The sequence below is a fragment of the Salvelinus alpinus genome, chromosome 11 (genome assembly GCF_045679555.1).
Source record: "Salvelinus alpinus chromosome 11, SLU_Salpinus.1, whole genome shotgun sequence".
NCBI classification, from domain to species: domain Eukaryota; kingdom Metazoa; phylum Chordata; class Actinopteri; order Salmoniformes; family Salmonidae; genus Salvelinus; species Salvelinus alpinus.
This window is the reverse complement of record NC_092096.1, coordinates 60,585,499-60,603,508: the sequence shown is the minus strand read 5'-3', so window position 1 is coordinate 60,603,508 and position 18,010 is coordinate 60,585,499. Positions and strand designations below refer to the sequence as shown.

General features: G+C 43.9%; 1 protein-coding gene across 2 annotated transcripts; it reads left to right on the top strand.

The window, feature by feature from the left end:
• Nucleotides 1–680: 680 nt before the first annotated feature.
• Nucleotides 681–17,982, top strand: LOC139534589 (solute carrier family 2, facilitated glucose transporter member 4-like). 2 transcript variants are annotated; one of them, XM_071333834.1, is made up of 11 exons: nucleotides 681–853; nucleotides 3,407–3,502; nucleotides 9,285–9,445; nucleotides 11,443–11,567; nucleotides 11,801–11,916; nucleotides 12,053–12,215; nucleotides 12,466–12,653; nucleotides 14,155–14,259; nucleotides 14,680–14,781; nucleotides 16,016–16,219; nucleotides 16,386–17,982. In XM_071333834.1, exons 1-11 carry the CDS (start codon nucleotides 821–823, stop codon nucleotides 16,602–16,604), a joined length of 1,512 nt encoding a protein of 503 aa, XP_071189935.1. In that variant the 5' UTR covers nucleotides 681–820; the 3' UTR covers nucleotides 16,605–17,982. The 2 variants fall into 2 exon arrangements, with proteins under 2 accessions (XP_071189935.1, XP_071189936.1); XM_071333835.1 differs by lacking the exons at nucleotides 681–853; nucleotides 9,285–9,445 and having other exon boundaries at nucleotides 3,414–3,502; nucleotides 16,386–16,702.
• Nucleotides 17,983–18,010: the final 28 nt, after the last annotated feature.

Below are 18,010 nucleotides of genomic sequence, written 5' to 3'. Positions count from 1 at the left end.
ATCCTTTCTATAGATGTGCCTTTTTCAGCCACTGCAGGTCTCAATCCAATCAATAAGATGAATGTGTCTCTTCACCCAATTATAACCTTTCTTAATGGTGGTGGGAAAATTCACATGTTAAGGTTGAAGAGGAATTAGTTTAAAAGTAGACCAACTAGCCTACCGCACTTTTTAAAAATAATGCTTTTTAACTGAATTTAACAATGGCATGATCCATCACGACTATCTCTTTTGCACATGCTGTCCAATATACTGTCTAGGCCACTCATGGAATCTGAAAAACCCACAGTGCATACCCCATAGAAGTTACAGTGAGATGGTGGTTATTCTGTATGCTGATGAAGCGCTCCTCTTGACTTCAGCCAATAGTGTATAAGGTCAAGACATGGCTTTCTGCTTCCGTCTCACCCCAAAAGACGACCTCTGTGACAGGCCTTCGAGAGTAGGGGGCGGCTAAAACGCCCTCCCGTCGCCCCTCGTCCCCTCCGCACCTTCTCTCCGTCGTTTGAAAATATCAAGAGAGTTGTGCGCCAGTGTACTGATGTCATTATATGCAAACTGGACCCAGACGCTCCACAAACTTCAAAGAGAGGACACGTAGAGTTACACATTTAGAACTATAGCCACCTCGTCGGTTTTCACTTTGGTTCCAGTTTTTGTCTTGGGTTTTACTTTTCCTTTCGACTTTTAATACAAGTACCAGATTTATTGTCCTTATTCCAATTGAGTTTTTTTCACGTGGTGTCCAGTTGGGATAGCGCGCGGGGGAGCGGGACACAACTGTCACCGACTGTAATCTGTGTCTCGCGCTGTCAAAGACATGCCGGCTGGGTTTCAGCAACTCGGAGGGGAGGTAATCTAAACAACACTCGTTTTTATAAGAAAATAGTTGATTTGCAATAAGTAAATTGCAATGAAATGTTTTCATGCGCACTAACACTGAGTAGCCTATGATGGATGAAGTTTAATTTAATGTGTGATTTAAAATGTATATTTTGTTGTTTAAAACCCTTTTCTACGACTGTTAAAGCATAACTATCAATTTATCTATTCATCAAATTATACATTTATTGTTTATATTTTATTATCCAAGTTTTAGGCTCTCATTAGGAAAAATAAAAATCGATCACGCACTCTTATCCTAATATATATTTGTCTAAGTATCTCTATCTGTTTATTCTCATCCTCCTCTGAGTGCATGATCGATTTTTTTTCACCTGACAAAATAACTGGTCTGCCAGTGGCATTGAATCCCGCTGGGCACACACTGGTTGAATCAACGTTGTTTCCATGTAATTTCAATGAAATTAAGTTGAATCAACGTGGAATTTAAATTGAATTGACGCCTGTGCATACAATGATGAGCAAACGGTCACTAATACCACTGCAGAAACTTGTGATCTGTGACGTGGTTCACAACAACATGGTTGACCAAAATAAGGACTCAGCAACTGCTGTGTTTGTTAGTGCCCGTCAAATATAACAAGATAAGAAAAGACATAGTGTTTCTTTTGAGAGTGAAATTAAATTTGACATTTTGTGTTATTAGAATAATTAAAACAATTGCTATTCATATATCAAACAAAACATAATGTTCTATTTTCTGGAAGATTGACAAAACATAACGTCAGCCTTTATTTTGGACATGAGAGCCCTTAGTTGTATTGGTCCTATATAGTGACCTTGATCAGCAGAGAGACCAGCGTGCTTAATGATCAGGGCTGAGATGAATATGGGTTGGTTGGTAGATCACCCAGTACAACCTATACCTTGTTCCTTACCACAGCTGACGCCAACACGGTTACTGACACTTTAAGTCAAAAACATTCTTCTTAGACTTACTAGGATTTCAGCATCCTTGAGGTATTCTTTCTTGTCATGATTGGTGGCACAATAGCAAAAAAACACATCACCAAACTGTTGTATCAAAATGCCGGTACGTTTTAATTGGTTGCTGATAACAGAATCTGAGACAGTGAGAAACAATATTATCTTGCCTTGACCTCAACTCTGTCCCATTTTTTTCTGTCTTTCCCAATATGTTCTACATATGCAGGCTACAGTTGAAATGTTGTGAAGCACGTTCTGTGAAGTGAAATAGAGTGGGACTCTTGCCTTTAGACTAGAAATGTTTTATTTGTTGTACGATGTGGGACGCACACACACACACACACTTTCCCTTTGTTTTGCTTTATTTTGACAAACACAGCTTATCTGGAGACTCAACACAGCAAGGTTACAGCAACACAGACAGACACACCCTGACACAAACTCAACCAGGTGTATAACACACATTGGGACATTTATTAATGAACCATTCTACCATGTCTCAGAATAGAATAGTATAGACCAGAACATAATACGCAGAATAGAACTATGTCCTCTGACGGGAACTGCTTGCACAGTCTTGTTTAGTTGAAATAAAACAGTAAACACTCCATGTATATGTTTTTATTAATAACATACTGATCAAATGTTTGGAGAAGAAACTGTCAACCCTATCTAGCTATGATAGGATGTGAACTAAGTAACGGTACATTGCAGCCCATGTTTAACTAATGTGAACTCGGTGGTATGTTGTGAAGGCTTGTGGAGCCAGTCAGTTTTCTGTGTTGATGGTAAACAGATGTAAACAGTAGGAAGGCCTGGTCAGTCTCTCCCAGAACCCCTAGCTCAGTCACCGTGGCAACAGGTGCCTGTGAGATGATGGGAACTATATGCTACTAACTACTAACTCATCGTCATGCTACTAACTACTAACTCATCGTTCAGTCACCCAATCACACGATACACAGGAAAGTCCTGGACACGGCTACAAAAGATCCTTTCTCATTTAGTACCACAGTTATATATAGTGGATATTAGAGAGGTGTGTCTGGAGGGATGTGGGGTCTGTTTGTGCGTGTGTGTGTGTGTCTGTCTGCGTGTGTGTAGTCTTGGCCTTTACTAAGACAGGAGAGTTCCCAAAATATAGAAGCTTGTTAACAGTCTAGACCATGGTCATCTTGCAACAGCAGTTTCGTCATTGTCTTTGTCTTTGTATGGACATGACATTGTCTGTGTATGGACATGACATTGTCTGTGTATGGACATAACATTGTCTGTGTATGGACATGACATTGTCTGTGTACGGACATGACATTGTCTGTGTACGGACATGACATTGTCTGTATACGGACATGACATTGTCTGTGGATGGACATGACATTGTCTGTGGATGGACATGACATTGTCTGTGTACGGACATGACATTGTCTGTGGATGGACATGACATTGTCTGTGCAACAAACCATACCTTTCTAGATGGTCCATCTTCTCCACATCCTTCACACAATCTCTTTATGAACAACCACACAATTGCATCATGGTAACAGTGAGGTGTTGTGTTCTTGTGTGTGCTCTACAGACGGTGACTGGAACCCTTGCTTTCTCAGTGTTCACCGCTGTATTGGGTTCCTTTCAGTTTGGGTACAACATAGGTGTCATCAACGCTCCTCAGAAGGTAAGACCGACTTGCACTCATCAACCAGAGCTATTGATACAGAGTTCTGCAAATTGGGATTTAGAATTTCCTATAGATGCCATGTTTGCACCAAAAGTGTTATCATGAAACATGGGTCTGCAAACATAGATGCTAGTGCCAGAACCATGGTTCTCAGACGGTTGCATACACTTCAAAACGAGGTGAGATGGTTCAGAATCTGAATAACTGTTAACCAAGAACTCTTCAATGGGTTGTCTCACATTTCATTTCACACACTGATAGGTGAGTGTGGCTGCAAAACTACCTGAGACAGGTAGTGAGTTGGCATTTACACAGATGTCCCCTTGATTCCACCCAGCTAAGCTCAGTCTCGCCATTTCAACTGATAAAGGGCAGCGACTGAAAACAGCTCTCTGTGCTCTATGAGTGAGTCATCAAAGAGAGTTGCTGTTTAAGAACCGAACCAGGGAATTAATACCTCTAGCATGACCTTTTCTAAAACCGATTATTGTTGTTGTTTTCTCTAAGGACCAGGTACACTACATTACCAAAAGTATGTGGACACCTGCGCGTCGAATGTCTCATTCCAAAATCATGGGCATTAATATGGAGTTGGTCCCCCCTTTGCTGCTATAACAGCCTCCACTGTTCTGGGAAGGCTTTCCACTAGATGTTGGAACATTGCTACGGGGACTTGCTTCAGCCACAAGAGCATTAGTGAGGTTGGGCACTGATGTTGGGCGATTAGGTCCTGGCATCCGCCAAACCCAGACTCGTCCGTCAGACTGCCAGATGGTGAAGCGTGATTCAACCCTCCAGAGAACTCGTTTCCACTGATCCAGAGTCTAATGGCAGCGAGCTTTACACCACTCCAGCCGACGCTTGGCATTGCGCATGGTGATCTTAGGCTTGTGTGCGGCTGCTCGGCCATGGAAACCCATTTCATGAAGCTCCCGACGAACAGTTCTTGTGCTGACGTTGCTTCCAGAGGCAGTTTGGAACTTGGTAGTGAGTGTTGCAACCGTGGACAGACCATTTTTACGTGCTACGCCTTTCAGCACTCAGCGGTCCCGTTCTGTGAGCTTGTGTGGCCTACCACTTCGCGGCTGAGCCATTGTTGCTCCTAGACGTTTCCACTTCACGATAACAGCACTTACAGTTGACGGGGGCACCTCAAGCAGGGCAGAAATGTGACAAACTGACTTGCTGGAAAGGTGGCATCCTATGATGGTGTCACGTTGAAAGTTACTGAGTTCTCCAGTAAGGCCATTCTACTGCCAATGTTTGTCTATGGAGAATGTATAGCTGTGTGCTCGATTTTATACACCTGTCCGCAACGGGTGTGGCTGAAATGCCGAATCCACTAATTTGAAGGGGCGTCCACATACTTTTGTATATATAGTGTATTTGTACACCATAGTTGACTTCTCCCTTTCACAGTACAGTACAGTACAGTCTATGGGACGGTTTCCTGGACACAGATTAAGACTAGTCCTGGACTAAAAAACATTCTCAATGGAGTTCTCCACTGAAAGCTATTTTTAGTCCACAATTTAGCCTAATCTGTGACTGGAAAACCAGCCCTATATGTTTTAAAAGCAACATCCTAATGTTAGTACAAACAATTACGTATTGAAACTTGGTCGATGACTCGACATGTCAATAGTTGAGGGGAGATGGAAGATAAAAGACATTGAGGGATTTAGAAGAGAGAGAGAAAGGGGGAATAGAGAGAGAAAGAGAGAGAAAGGGGGAATAGAGAGAGAGAGCGAAAGGGGGAATAGAGAGCGAGAGAGAAAGGGGAATAGAGAAAGAGGGAAAGGGGGAATAGAGAGAGTGAGGATGTACTTTTAGAGAATAGGAGATGGATAAAGAGAGAGCGAGGAAGAAATAGATTGGATGCAAGAGAGGGAAAGATCAGAAAGAGCGAGGCGTGTCCAGGGGAACATCTGAGTAATGTCAACACCAGGGGGTGTGTGCACCACATGCTGCATGACGAAACACACAGTGTTGCCAAAATCCCCCCCATCCTCACCTCTCCTCAGCTCTCATCCCCCTCATCCCCCTTATCCCCCCTCATCATCCCTCACCCACCCTCACCCCTCCTTCCAATCCTCACCCCTCATCATCCCTCAACCCTCATCCCCCTCCTCACCCCTCATCCCCCTCCTCACCCCTCACCCCCTCACCCCCTCCTCACCTCTCATCCTCTCCTCACCCCTCATCACCCCTCATCCCCTCCTCACCCATCTACCCCCTCCTCACCCCTCCACCCCCTCACCCATCTGCAAGCCTTCACAATTCACACATCTATTTACCCCCTCCATTGCCCCCCCCCCCCCCCCCCCCATCTCAGGTGTCCTTCACAGCTGAGGGGTGCAATCGGAGGCAGAGGGGTTTAAGGCAGTGATTCCGGTGTCATGGGAAAAAGTGGCTATTTTGGGCTTTGGGGGGGGCGACACTCACAAGGTTCGCAGAGGGTTCACGCCGAGACAGAGTCAAGGGCAGATGGTGTCGTGTTCGGAGTGCGACACTACATAGTGCACGTCCAGTACAGCCTCCTGAACCATATAGATATAGTTAGATGCTCTCGCTGCTGTCTAGACATTCCCTTAGATTCACTATCCTAAAGCCCCCTTCTCGTAAAATGTGTTAGTCGGTGTTGGGTCATGGGGTTTTGATGTGGAAGTGGCATATGTCAGAACATATATCTGCTAATTACTAATATAGAGAATATATTGGAACATACTGTATGTCAGCCACCATACATCAAATCCACTGAATGTACCAAACATTAAGAACACCTACCTAATATTGACTTTCACCCCCCTTTGCCCTCAGAACAGCCTCAATTCGTCAGGAAATGGACTCTACAAGGTGTTGAAAGCGTTTCGCAGGGATGCTGGCCCATGTTGACTCCAACGCTTCCCACAGTTGTGTCAAGTTGGCTGGATGTCCTTTGGGTGGTGGGCCATTCTTGATACACATGGGAAACTGTTGAGCGTGAAAAACCCAGCAGCCTTGCGGTTCTTGACACAAACCGGTGTGCCTGGCACCTACTACCATACCCCAAAATCTCTAGTCTAGCCCATTCACCCTCTGAATGGTACACATACACAATCCATGTCTCAATTGTCTTAAGGCTTAAAAATTCTTCTTAAACCTGTTTCCATCCCTTCATCTCCACTGATTGAAGTGGATTTAACAAATTACATCAATAAGGGATGTAACATCAAAGAGGGGCCTTACAACCAACATGGCTCCTCTGGTCATGAGTCCAGGTCCCTAGACCCTCTTAACTCACAGTGTCAAAACTTTGACCCCTGTGCCATCTATTTACCAGGCGAAACCCTCAGGCCCAAAACAACCTTTAGACTGAACTGACATCTATTTGTGTTAAATTACAGTTTAGTCACTTAGCAGACTCTCTTATCCAGAGTGACTTACAGGAGCAATTAGGGTTAAGTGCCTTGTTCAAGGGCACACCAAGATATTTTTTAGGGTTACTGGCCCAACACTCTTAACTGCTAGGCTACCTGCCTAGGTAAGGGATTAATGAGTAGGAAGTTATTCATATTGGCAGGCAAGAGGCACAGAGTTTTGGGTTGTGGTTATAGCTGGCCTGCACAGAACAGTTTGTCCTAGTATTCACACAAAGCATATCTCTCTCTGTTCCATTACCAAAGTATTTATCTCAAGAAACAAGTAACACTTTGTTAGGCCTCGCATACACTTACTACCTAGATTCAGTATCTGTGGCCCATGCCATCCCACTAGGCACAAAATGGTTGAATTAACATTGTCTCAACGTAATTTGTCAACGTAGTGTGACGTGGAATCTATGTAGAAAATACATTGGATTTGTAAAAAAGTAATCAACTTGTTTTGAGGTAAAAATTTTAACCACGGGATTATGTCATCATAATAACCATAGTAACAAAATGTCTACATATTTTTAACCTTGTATACAATATGTTGAATTTGTACCTTTAAAACAACATCAGATCTTCAACATTATAACCATTATCATAAAAGAAGCAGCTTAAAACCTAAATAGGACTACGGTTTCAAGCTTTGGTTGATTTCAAATGTTATGATATTTAGTTACATTAAATTGTGTTTGGTTGTCAACACAACCAAATATTAACATTTGAAGGAGATGTATCTTCTGCTTGGATAGTTCCATCTGTACCACTGACTTAGTCTGGCTTTAATTACAGTTTGTCTACAAATTAATAATTAATATGTTGGATTCAGGTATCCATCTCAGGAATAGGACTAAGGGCCTCCTGAGTGGTTAAGCAGTCTAAGGCACTGCATTGCAGTGCTGGGGGCATCACTACAGAACCGGGTTCAATCCCAGGCTGTGTCGCAGCCAGCTGTGACTGTGAGGCAGTGTGCAATTGGCCCAGCGTCATCTGGGTTAGGGGAGGGTTTGGCTGGCCGGCATGGATGTCCTTGTCTCATCGTGACTCCTTGTGGTGGGTTAGGCGCATGCACGCTGACTCGGTTGCCAGTTGTACAGTGTGTCCAGCTGACACATTGGTGCAGCTGGGTTAAGTGAGCAGTGTGTCATGAAGCTTGGCAGGGTCATGTTTTGGAGGACACATGGCTCTCAACCTTCGCCTCTCCCAAGTCCGTATGGGAGTTGCAGCGATGGGACAAGACTGTAACTACCAATTGGATATCACAAAAAAGAATAGGATCAAACTTTACTTACAGTTTGATTTGATTTAGTTGAGATGGATACCTGAATCCAACATATCAATTATTAATTTGTAGACAAACTGTAATTAAAGCCAGACTAAGTCAGTGGTACAGATGGAACTATCCAAGCAGAAGATACATCTCCTTCAAATGTTAATATTTGGTTGTGTTGACAACCAAACACAATTCAATATCACTTTTGAAATATGATAAATAGCCTATTAACTTGTTGACAAGTTAACTAATTATAAGTTGGATTCACGTCTCCAACTCAACCAAAAATAAATGTTCAAGAATGGGATTAAGCCAGTTGCTCAGATGCAACTATCCATGCAGTAGATACATCTCCTTTAAATGTTAATATTTGGTTGCCTTGTCAACCAAACACAATTCAGTATTACTTTTGTAATACAGTAAATCGTGCATGTTCAAGATAGCATGCATAGGTTGTCGCAGGTCTGTGGAGATCTTCACAATTGCTGTAATAACCTACACAGAATCGAGAACTGCAATCCAGGTCATTTGGTTCTGCTGTTTGATGAAACACAATGGAATTTAGGTTGTAATTTAATTGATCAACGTCTCAACCAAATATTATCCACTCTGAAATGATAAAAACATTTTTTTAACCTTTATGTAACTAGGCATGTCAGTTAAGAACAAATTCTTATTTACAATATCGGCCTACCCCCGCCAAACCCCAACGATGCTGGACAGATTGTGCGCCGGTTTATGGGACTCCCAATCACAGCCAGATGTGTATTTGATCCAGGGACTGTAGTTACACCTCTTGCATTGACATGCAGTGCCTTAGACTGCTGCGCCATTCGGGAGCCCAAAATGCAGGAATGAAACCAACAACTCTGTTGTTGTAAGGAAACACAACGCTCCAACCAACTTAACCAACTAAAGAAATGTTATCTTAACATTGTTGTCTTCCTAACTTGGTCCCAGATCAGTTTGTGTCTTACCAATTCCTATGGTCACTGTCATGCTGGGACAGCACAAACATACCTGGGACTAGGCTATAGTCTTCCTAAGGAAAAATATTAGCTCTATTAAATGTCTCATATCTCTTCTCCTGCCTGTCCAGATCATTGAAGCGGACTACAACGCTACATGGGTGCATCGGTATGGAGAGCCTATCCCCAGCAGTACCCTCACAACCCTCTGGTCCCTGTCCGTAGCCATCTTCTCTATAGGCGGCATGATCTCCTCCTTCTGTGTGGGCGTCATCTCAGAGTGGCTGGGGAGGTAGGAGAGATGATACACACATGTATGCATGCGAGAGCGGGCACACACACACACACAGACACACACACACACCCACAGAATGCACATATGCACACAAGTACAAGCACACATACACAAGCACACACACACACTTGTAAACATCATAGCACATTTATTTTTTATTTTGCATAGATGTAGGTACATAGACAGATGTATTCACTTTCTCACAGACTTAGGGCTGTATGTACACACATAGACCTACACACTGATACACCCACGTAATGCATAGTTGTCAGCACTCCTGAGTGGCGCAGCGGTCAAAGGCACTGCAGCTCAGTGCTTGAGGCATTGTTACAGACACCCTGGTTCAAATCCAGGCTGTATCGTAACCGGCTGTGATTGGGAGTCCCATAGGGCAGCGCACAATTGGCCCAGTGTCATCTGGGTTTGGCCGGTGTAGGCCGTCATTGTAAATAAGAATTTGTTCTTAACTGACTTGCCTAGTTAAACCAAGATGGTTCCATATAGATAGTGTCAGTCAGTTAGATCCATAATGGTTCTCCATAGATAGTTGCAGTTGGTTAGATCCAAAATGGTTCTCCATAGATCGTGGCAGTCAGTTAGATCCAATGTGTTAGCAAATTAAACTTGTCACATGCTTTGTAGACTAACAATGAAATGCTTACTTATGGGCCCTTCCCAACAATGCAGAGAGAAATATATAGGAAAAACAGTGGGAGTGACTGTCAGTCAGATCCAACATGGTTCCCTATGGATAGTGGCAGTCAGTGGGAGAAAGTGTTACTGGGCAGGGTTGTGTTATGTGGCTCGACTCAGTTTCCTATTGTAACCCAAGCCAGGATGTTATCTGGACACAGACTCTGTGATTGAAAGGGGATCCCAATGGAGTAGAGTGGGAGTAAGAAAGCCGGAGCCGGTCTTTCCCCCTAGACTTTAGTTTCTCATGGTGGGAAAAATTACAGATTGCCCCTTTAAGTCTATCAAAAGTGTGCAAGTTTGAGCATGTGTCCATTTTTTTTATCAGCGTGAATTAGACTGAGTAAGAGAAGCCAGACTTTTATTCCATAGGCTGGGATCCGCACTATGCAGCTGTTGCAAGAACACATTTTTCTGGCTGTCCACTGGTTTCAAAAACAAAGATTAATAGGCAGCTTAAACTTCTTGAATTCAACCATCAACTATACATTTAGATTTGCGAACAGCCATCCACAACAACCACAATCCATAAATCGCAATAGCTAAATGAGAGAGCAGCAGTGTGATTCACATCAATGCGCTATGTAGATATCAATACTAAGTGATATCCGTATCACTGTAGACTACACCACTGCTGTCATCCTTACCTCCAAGCGTTTATTTAAGTTGGATAATCTTTGGATGCCGACAGCAGTTGCACCATTTTGAAGACATAGCTTGGACTGTAGCCTACAAAAGCCTATTCCTGCTCTTTTCCCACGATCCATCAAACACATTTGGTGTGTCCTCATAGTGGTCTCTGACTTGTGGTCAGACTCGCTCAAGTGGAACAAACTTAAACTCGCGCCTTTTTTCAATTCTGATTTGAATGTCATTGAGAAAAGCATCAAACATCCTTCCTGAATCTAAAAGTAATTCTTGAGGTAATCATCTAGTTTTTCAAAATAATCTTTAATCTGATTACAATATGTTTTTGCTTGTAATGTAACGGATTACAGTTGCTGTTTTTTTGTAATCCCTTACTTGTACTCACCAACCCTGCCTGTGACACTTTCTCCTATTACACTTTGCAACGTGGATATATCAGCAGAGGCATTATCTCTGTTTTGTGATCTGCCATTAAGAGGCTAAATGGTGGAATTGTCAAAGACCTATTCTTGTACTGTCTAACTGGCAGAACACACACTACTCACAAATATCAATTGTATATCTGCAAACCAACAACTAGTAACTTGAAATGTACATCATATTTACTTGTAGTATACCAATGATAACTAATATATTTCTCGTTATTCTGACAGGAGGAAAGCCATGCTCATTAACAACTTGTTTGCCTTCATCGGAGGAGGTTTGATGGGCATGGCCAAGATCAGCCGGTCCTTCGAGATGATGATTCTGGGACGATTCGTCATCGGTGCATACTGTGGTCAGCACTCATCCTGCAGATTGACTATCTCAGAAATGTGTTTTGATGTGGTTTAATGCTGTTTGAATGGCTTTTCAGTGGTGTAGTTGTAGACAGACTATATTGTTTTCTATGGTTGTAGATGAACAGTACTGACCAGTGAAATAGTTCATCGGAACCACTATCGCTGCTCGGTTTTCTCCACACCTTGGCGTACCAGTTTCTGAATCGGAGCCTCATTCTCTTTCTCCCAGGATTGGCATCGGGGCTGGTGCCCATGTATGTAGGTGAGATAGCCCCTACCAGTCTGCGAGGGGCATTGGGCACGCTCCACCAGCTGGCTATCGTTACAGGGATTCTCATAGCACAGGTACAGCGCTCAGACCACACAATGTTTCTTTCTCTACAGGCCACAGAATGGGGTTTGTTCTCCACAACACATCTATCTGAACAAGTATTAAAGTAGTCAACTTCTCTCTCTCTCTCTCTCTCTCTCTTTTCCTTAGGTCCTGGGTCTGGAGTCTTTGCTGGGCAGTGAGGAGTTGTGGCCAGTGCTGGTGGGTGTGACCGTTCTGCCCACTGTCCTGCAGATGGTGCTGCTGCCCTTTTGCCCCGAAAGCCCCCGCTTCCTCTACATCATCCGTTCCCAGGAGCACCACGCCAAGAGCGGTGAGGATCCAGTCACGACCATGTACCAGGACTCTCTGATGGCCTCTTTTGCTTGTCTCCTTTCTTTGTTTCTTTTTCTTTCTGGATGAAGGAGAGGACCACAAGCAGAATAGGGGCAGGGTTTGAATAACAGGGGGGCTAGGGAGTCTGGGCAACCCCAGAACAAGTCAGCCTCCCCCACCACACACACACTCTGAAACCCATCTGAAGTTCTATTCTCAACCTGATTCTCATTCCCACTCATCCCTAGGCTTGAGGAGGCTGACGGGGAGACAGGAAGTGGGGGATATGCTGGCGGAGATGAAGGAGGAGAAGAGGAGGATGGACATGGAGAGGAAGGTGTCCATCGCAGAGCTCTTCCGCTCCCCCATGTACCGGCAGCCCATCATCATCGCCATCCTACTGCAGCTCTCACAACAGCTGTCCGGGGTCAACGCTGTGAGTACTAGAGGATGGAGGAGACTGGGGAAGAGTGTGTGTGTGTGTCTAAGGATCTTTGTAGCCGTGTCCAGGACTTTATCGTGCGATTGGGTGATTGAACGCTGAGTTCCATATAGTTCCCATCATCTCACAGGCACCTGTTGCCACGGTGACTGGCAGCTAGGGGTTCTGGGAGAGACTGACCAGGCCTTCCTACTGTTTACATCTGTTTACCTTCAACACAGAAAGCTGACTGGCTCCACAAGCCTTGACAACATACCACTGAGTTCACATTAGTTAAACATGGGCTGCAATGCACCGTTACTTAGTTCACATCCTATCATAGCTAGATAGGGTTGACAGTTTCTTCTCTAAAAATGTTATCAATATGTTATGTTACTAATAAAAACATATACACTGAGTATACCAAACATTAGGACCACCTTCCTAATATTGAGTTGCACCTCAGAACAGCATCAACTCGTCGGGCCATGGACTTTACAACGTGTCAGAAGCGTTCCACAGGGATGCTGGTCCATGTTGACTCCAATGCTTCCCACGGTTGTGTCAAGTTGGATGGATGTCCTTTGGGTGGTGGACCATTCTTGATACACATGGGAAACTGTTGAGCGTGAAAAACCCAGCAGCGTTGTAGTTCTTGACATATTCGAACCGGTTCTCCTGGCACATACTACCATACTCCGTTCAAAGGCACTTAAATATTTTGTCTCACCCTCTGAATGGCATACATACACAATCAATGTCTCAATTGTCTCAAGGCTTTAAAATCATTTTTTAAACCATCTCCTCTCCTTCATCTACACTGATTGAAATGGATTCAACAGGTGACATCAAAAAGGGATCATAGCTTTCAACTGACTACACAAAACATTAGGAACACCTACTCTTTCCATGACATAGACTGACCAGGTGATTCCAGTTGAAAGCTATGATCCTTTATTGATGTCACCTGTTAAATCCACTTCAATCAGTGTAGATAAAGAGGAGGAGACGGGTTAAAGAAGGAGTTTTAAGGCTTGAGACTTGGATTGTGTGTGTTTACTATTTTGTTTTATTTCAACTAAACAAGACTGTGCAAGCAGTTCCCATCAGAGGACATAGTTCTATTCTGCGTATTATGTTCTGGTCTATACTATTCTATTCTGAGACATGGTAGAATGGTTCATTAATAAATGTCCCAATGTGTGTTATACACCTGATTGAGTTTATGTCAGGGTGTGTCTGTCTGTGTTGCTGTAACCTTGCTATATTGAGTCTCCAGATAAGCTGTGTTAGTCAAAATAAAGCAAAACAAAGGGAAAGTGTGTGTGTGTGTGTGTGTTCAAACTCTTCCAAAGGCAATCCTCTTTGGCCATTTTCACAATTTGAATCAGTGTTAGAATGGACAATTCCACCGTTACACAAACCATATTGCCTTTTGGCACATATTTAGTCAGTATTACTCAGAAAGCTCGACCACGTTCCTTGACCAACCGTCTTCTATTTCTCTCCTGTCCAGATCTTCTACTACTCCACCAGTATCTTCCAGAAGGCAGGGGTCCAGAGCCCTGTCTACGCCACTATAGGAGCCGGTGTGGTCAACTGTGCTTTCACCGTGGTCTCGGTACGCTAGCAAGGTCCTGTAACCAGGCACCTCCATTACTGTTTAACTCTTCACCTTTATCACTGAACAAAGAAGATAACGTAGTGAGTCCACCCAACCTAGACTTTCCCCTCCAAATAGGCCAGAGTTGGGTTGCCAGGTCATGATTAGTTTTTTTAATGCTATTGATTGGGTTGAGGGTTGATCTTTGATTTTAAAATGCAAACTTCTCTAGTTAAGCCATCACTTTTGTGTTTGCATCCTGTAGAAAGCTCCTACATAAAATACAGTCTTTTAGATTGGAGAATTCCTTAGGCAAACGCCAGTTGGAAAATTCAGACAGAATCATCTGCAAAGTTTTTCCTCAATTAGAAATGAGCGAGCATGACCCGAACCTGTTGTTACTGACCTGTTTGTCACCTTGTCTCATCCAATCGACAGCTCTTCCTGGTTGAGAGGACGGGTCGCCGGACACTACACATGCTGGGCCTGTCTGGAATGTGCGGCTGCGCCATTGTCATGACAATGGCTCTCGCCCTATTGGTCAGTCCCAAACGAATACCAACAAGCTCATTAAGCCATTAACATATTATCATAATGGCAACTTTGGTGGAGTGGAATAATGTATCCATAAACATAAAATTACTACACTGAACAAATATATAATCGCAACATGTAAAGTGTTGGTCCTTGTGCTGGGGAAAACAAAAATTCACTCAAAATTTTGCAGTTTTGTCTCAACACAATGCCACAGGTGTCTCATGTTTTGAAGGAGCGTGCAATTGGCATGCTGACTGCAGGAATGGCCACCAGAGCTTTTGCCAGGGAATGTAATGTTCATTTCTCTACCATCAGCCTCCTCCAACATTGTTTTAGAGAATTTGGCAGTGTGTTCAACCGGCCTCACAACCTTAGACCACGTGTATGGCGTTGTGTGGGCGAGCGGTTTGCTGATGTCAACGTTGTGAACAGAGTGCCCAATGGTGGCGATGTGGTTATGGTATGGGCAGACATAAGCTACAGATAACAAACACAATTGCATTTTATCGATGGCAATTTGAATGCAATGAGATCCTGAGGCCCATTGTAATGCCTATTCACCCGCCACCATCACCTCATGTTTCAGCATGATAATGCACGGCTCCATGTCGCAAGGATCTGTACACAATTCCTGGAAGCTGAAAATGACCCTGTTCTCCCATGGCCTGCATACTCATCAGACGTCACCCATTGAGCATGTTTGGAATGCTCTGGATCGACGTGTACGACAGCGTGTTCCAATTCCCGACAAAATATCCAGGAACTTCACACAGCCATTGAAGAGGAGTGGGACAACATTCCACAGGCCACAATCAACAGCTGATCAACTCTATGCAACGGAGATGTCGCACTGCATGTGGTAAACGGTGGTCATACTAGATACTGACTGGTTTTCTGATCCATGCGCCTAGCTTTTTTTCCCTTATATGAACTGTAACTCAGTAAAATCTTTGAATTTGTTGCATGTTGCATTTATATTTTTGTTCAGTATAGAAGGGGCACCCTATTCAAGTCAATGAGGCCATAATGGGTGGTATGACTATTTCTATGTAGGTACCACAGGAAGCTGGTAGCACCTTAATTGGGGAGGACGGGTTTATAGTAGTGGCTAGAATGGAATGGTATAGACACATCAAACATGATTTCCTTGTGTTTGATACCATTCCAGTCATTTATGATCAGTCCTTCACTCACCAGCCATGTACCTCTGGCTAAACCATCTCCTTTCCCTTGGCAGGACAGTGTTCCCTGGATGAGCTACATCAGCATGCTGGCCATCTTTGGCTTCGTGGCCTTCTTCGAGGTGGGCCCCGGCCCTATCCCCTGGTTCTTTGTGGCTGAGCTCTTCTCCCAAGGCCCCAGGCCCGCTGCTATGGCCGTGGCCGGATTCGCCAATTGGACAGCCAACTTCATTATCGGCTTTGGCTTCCAATATGTTGCTGTAAGTACAGTGGTCACTATGGTGTTTTGGGGGAATTTTGGGATGGGAATATAATGATATTGATCAGTGAAGTGGATTGGATGGTGTCTGATTGAGTTTAAATGTTGAGTGAATGAATGTCTTAAGATACATCAGTGAACATATTCCCTCCTCTCCCACCCCACAGGAGCTTTGTGGGCCATATGTCTTCCTCATCTTTGCCGCGCTCCTGCTATTCTTCCTCATCTTCACCTTCTTCCGGGTGCCGGAAACGCGGGGGAAGACGTTCGACCAGATCGCCAACACCTTCAGCAAACACTCGCCCGCCATGATAGATATGGACCTGGACATGGGCAAATGCAGCACAGAGCTGGATTACCTGGGGGAGGAGGGGAGCCTCAACTGAGGGGATCCCATACGGCAACTGGGGAAGGCAGGCAGAGGAGGCCAGACAGACTGTGGGGTGGTGGGCAGGGGAAGGAGGTAGAGGAAGAGAAAGTGGTACTGGGGGTGGGCTTAGGCCTCATTCCAAACATCCTTTCACCATTTATCGAGTTGCGTCTAGGCATATCAAGTAGGGAAGGGGGGGGCGTTGGCGTGTGGGTCGAGGGATAGGGAATCTGTTTGGAACGGGGGCCATAGTTGATGCAATAGCTGCCACTGGGAAATTACGCTAGAGTGAAAAATATTGGCAGAATCAGGGGTTGCAGGAATTGATTCAAAGAAAAGGTTGCACAACATTACAAAGCATTGCACCAACTGAACAGACGCCAGAAAGGGTGAATGGGGTGGGTGATTTATTACCAGAGCAGCCCATAATGGGTGATCAGGAACTAGAATGTTTCTGAACCTTGAGGCATTTACCCCACCCCCGGTATACATGTACAGATGGGGGTGATTTGATTCTGAGAGACTGCACAGATGTTTGAGGGAAAGAGACTTGGAGAAACTGGTATTCCTGCACTTTATCTACAAATAGATGTTTTCAGAGATGGCGAGAATCTGGTTGAAATATGACAAAAAACATGTACCTTTTTACAAAGCTATGGCGTGTGGCATTGACTGAGGTATTTTATTTCTGATAAAGTTAATACAAGTCTCATAGCAGGCTAACCACTCCACCGCTAGCAACCCACGTCCATGTCCCTAAACTTGATTACACAAAATGGTGGACCGCTTTAACATGCGACTCAATGTACAGCCTATAGAGACTCCTTTTACAGAGAGGAAATACTGGGTTTAGTACTTAATGTATACAGTGTGCTGGTTTGCTTGACAAAAACAAAATGGTTCGTGCTTCACTCACATATAGGAGTAGATCTTTAGTTTCTGAATGGGACAGGGCCCCAAGTGAGCACTAATAGTATTCATTCTACTGGTTTCCAAACGTAGTCCTACATAGTTGATATGGCAACAGGCCTCTGATAACGTAGCAGCAAACTGCCCCTAAACTGCTACGCATGTGCTGTTTTCGGTCTATTATGTACTTTTTTGAGCATTTCCATGAAGATTAGTATTGAGCAATTGTACAGGGAGGACCTGTGGTTTATGTAAAGCGAGAAAAAAACATGCAGTGTTGTGATGTGGATCATGTGACAATTGTTCCCATTTGACAAACATGGGCATGTTGATGACCCAACATTTCAGAGAGTCATGTCATATATTACCATCCCCAGAAGTGTCAAAACACATGCAACTTATGTTATAGTTTAGATGAAATGTTGATGTTACTGGAGCTTGAGGTGAAGAAATTAAATGACCAACTTCAGTTTTATCCCACTAAATGTGATTCAAGACATTTTACATTGTACT